The 1,466-nt window shown below is 55.8% G+C and overlaps 1 protein-coding gene across 1 annotated transcript; it reads left to right on the top strand.

The window, feature by feature from the left end:
- The first annotated feature begins 472 nt into the window (after positions 1 to 472).
- Positions 473 to 1,222, top strand: LOC127336515 (FCS-Like Zinc finger 3). The gene has a single exon (XM_051363329.1). The coding sequence runs from the start codon at positions 578 to 580 to the stop codon at positions 872 to 874; it is 297 nt and encodes a 98-aa protein (XP_051219289.1). The 5' UTR covers positions 473 to 577; the 3' UTR covers positions 875 to 1,222.
- The last annotated feature ends 244 nt before the right edge of the window (positions 1,223 to 1,466 follow it).

Raw genomic sequence — 1,466 nt, 5'->3', positions numbered from 1 at the left:
TAATCTGAACACCGCTGACAAGTTTGAGTACCCACCATGGATTTTACTCTTTTTTTTTAGATGCACTGATATCGTTTTTATAAAATCTGAGGGAGTACTTCACCCGAAGCTCGTTCTGGTGAGTTCAGTTAATCAGTTTGGAAACCCCGTTTAAAGAGCGACGTCTCTGTCCGTCACATTAGTCGACCCCAGTCGCCGTCGCGCAGACATGACACGGTTGCCGTCGTTTTCGTCGCGGTGGAGCCGAGAGAGTTGCGTGTCCCACGTCCACCATCAAGCCAACCACTGCACTCCACCGTGGCCCATGACGAATAAACTAGCCGAACCACTCCCATCATCCTGCCCTGGCTTGCCCCGCCCGGCGAGCTAGCGGTATCGCCCGACCCGTGGGCCGGCTCGACCGAGCACCGGACCACAGTTTTCCGACGCCCTCGCCGTGTCCGTCCCCGCTCACCATATATACCCAGCCCTCCCCCCTCTCTCTTCCTCCCCGCACCAAAGGCATCAAACGCACTAGGAAGCTCACCTCAGCTCACCTCAGCTTGCCTTGCTCGTGAGTCACCCGCCCGCACACACCATGGCGGCATCAGTAGCTTGCTCCTCCTTCTTCTTCTTCGACGCCGAGCCGCTCGGCGAGGCCGGCATGCCGGCGCTGGACGCGTGCGCGCTCTGCACCAAGCAGCTCGCCCGGGACAGCGACATCTTCATGTACCGAGGTGACACGCCCTTCTGCAGCGAGGACTGCCGCGACGAGCAGATGCAGCTCGACGCCGTCCGCGCCAGGCAGGCCGCCCGGCGGCTGCGACAGTACGCATCCGAGACGGAGGCGCGGCGCGGGCACCAGGAGGCCAGGAAGGTGTCCGTCGTCAGCTGACCGGCAAAGCCCGCGTGGCTGGGTAGAGCTTAGCTTGAACAAACCAACGGGGTCTGAAGAATCGCCGATCTGACGAGATGGAGGAGGTTGATCAAATTGATCTCTCCGGTCATCTCGTTTGAGCGGGCGATGCGGTGAAGGATCCGAGGAAGTTCGTGTGCTGAGGCTCTGGCCATCTGGGTCGCCCACTGGACGCATCCGATCCTTCTCTTGCCTCTCTCTGGCTGCCCCCCCTCTGGCCTCTTTGTGTGTGCGCTTGCTTGAGGCTCTTATGTAAATTGAAACCATTTGGAAAGCTTTATGTCGATACAAATTTTGCAAAAGAATCAAAGATCGTGAGTTGTCTGAGATCTATGTTTCCCGATCACCGTTGATCTGTCGATCACTGAATATGTTCTCATACAGAGAATGGTGCGTAGAAGCTCGAACGGGAGTTTTAAAAAAAGTACTCTGACGTTTCGTTATGAATCATACAGCCGACCAGTCTTGTAGATCGACATGCAGGGAGAGGGTGATAAATCATGTAATCTAGTCTAATACCTAACTTGTATACATACGGTCAGGTCATGTATAAACCTACCGTATATACCCC

Source organism: Lolium perenne, chromosome 2 (assembly GCF_019359855.2).
Source record: "Lolium perenne isolate Kyuss_39 chromosome 2, Kyuss_2.0, whole genome shotgun sequence".
Lineage (NCBI taxonomy): Eukaryota > Viridiplantae > Streptophyta > Magnoliopsida > Poales > Poaceae > Lolium > Lolium perenne.
Note: the sequence above shows the minus strand (reverse complement) of the source record. Positions and strands in the feature narration are given on the sequence as shown.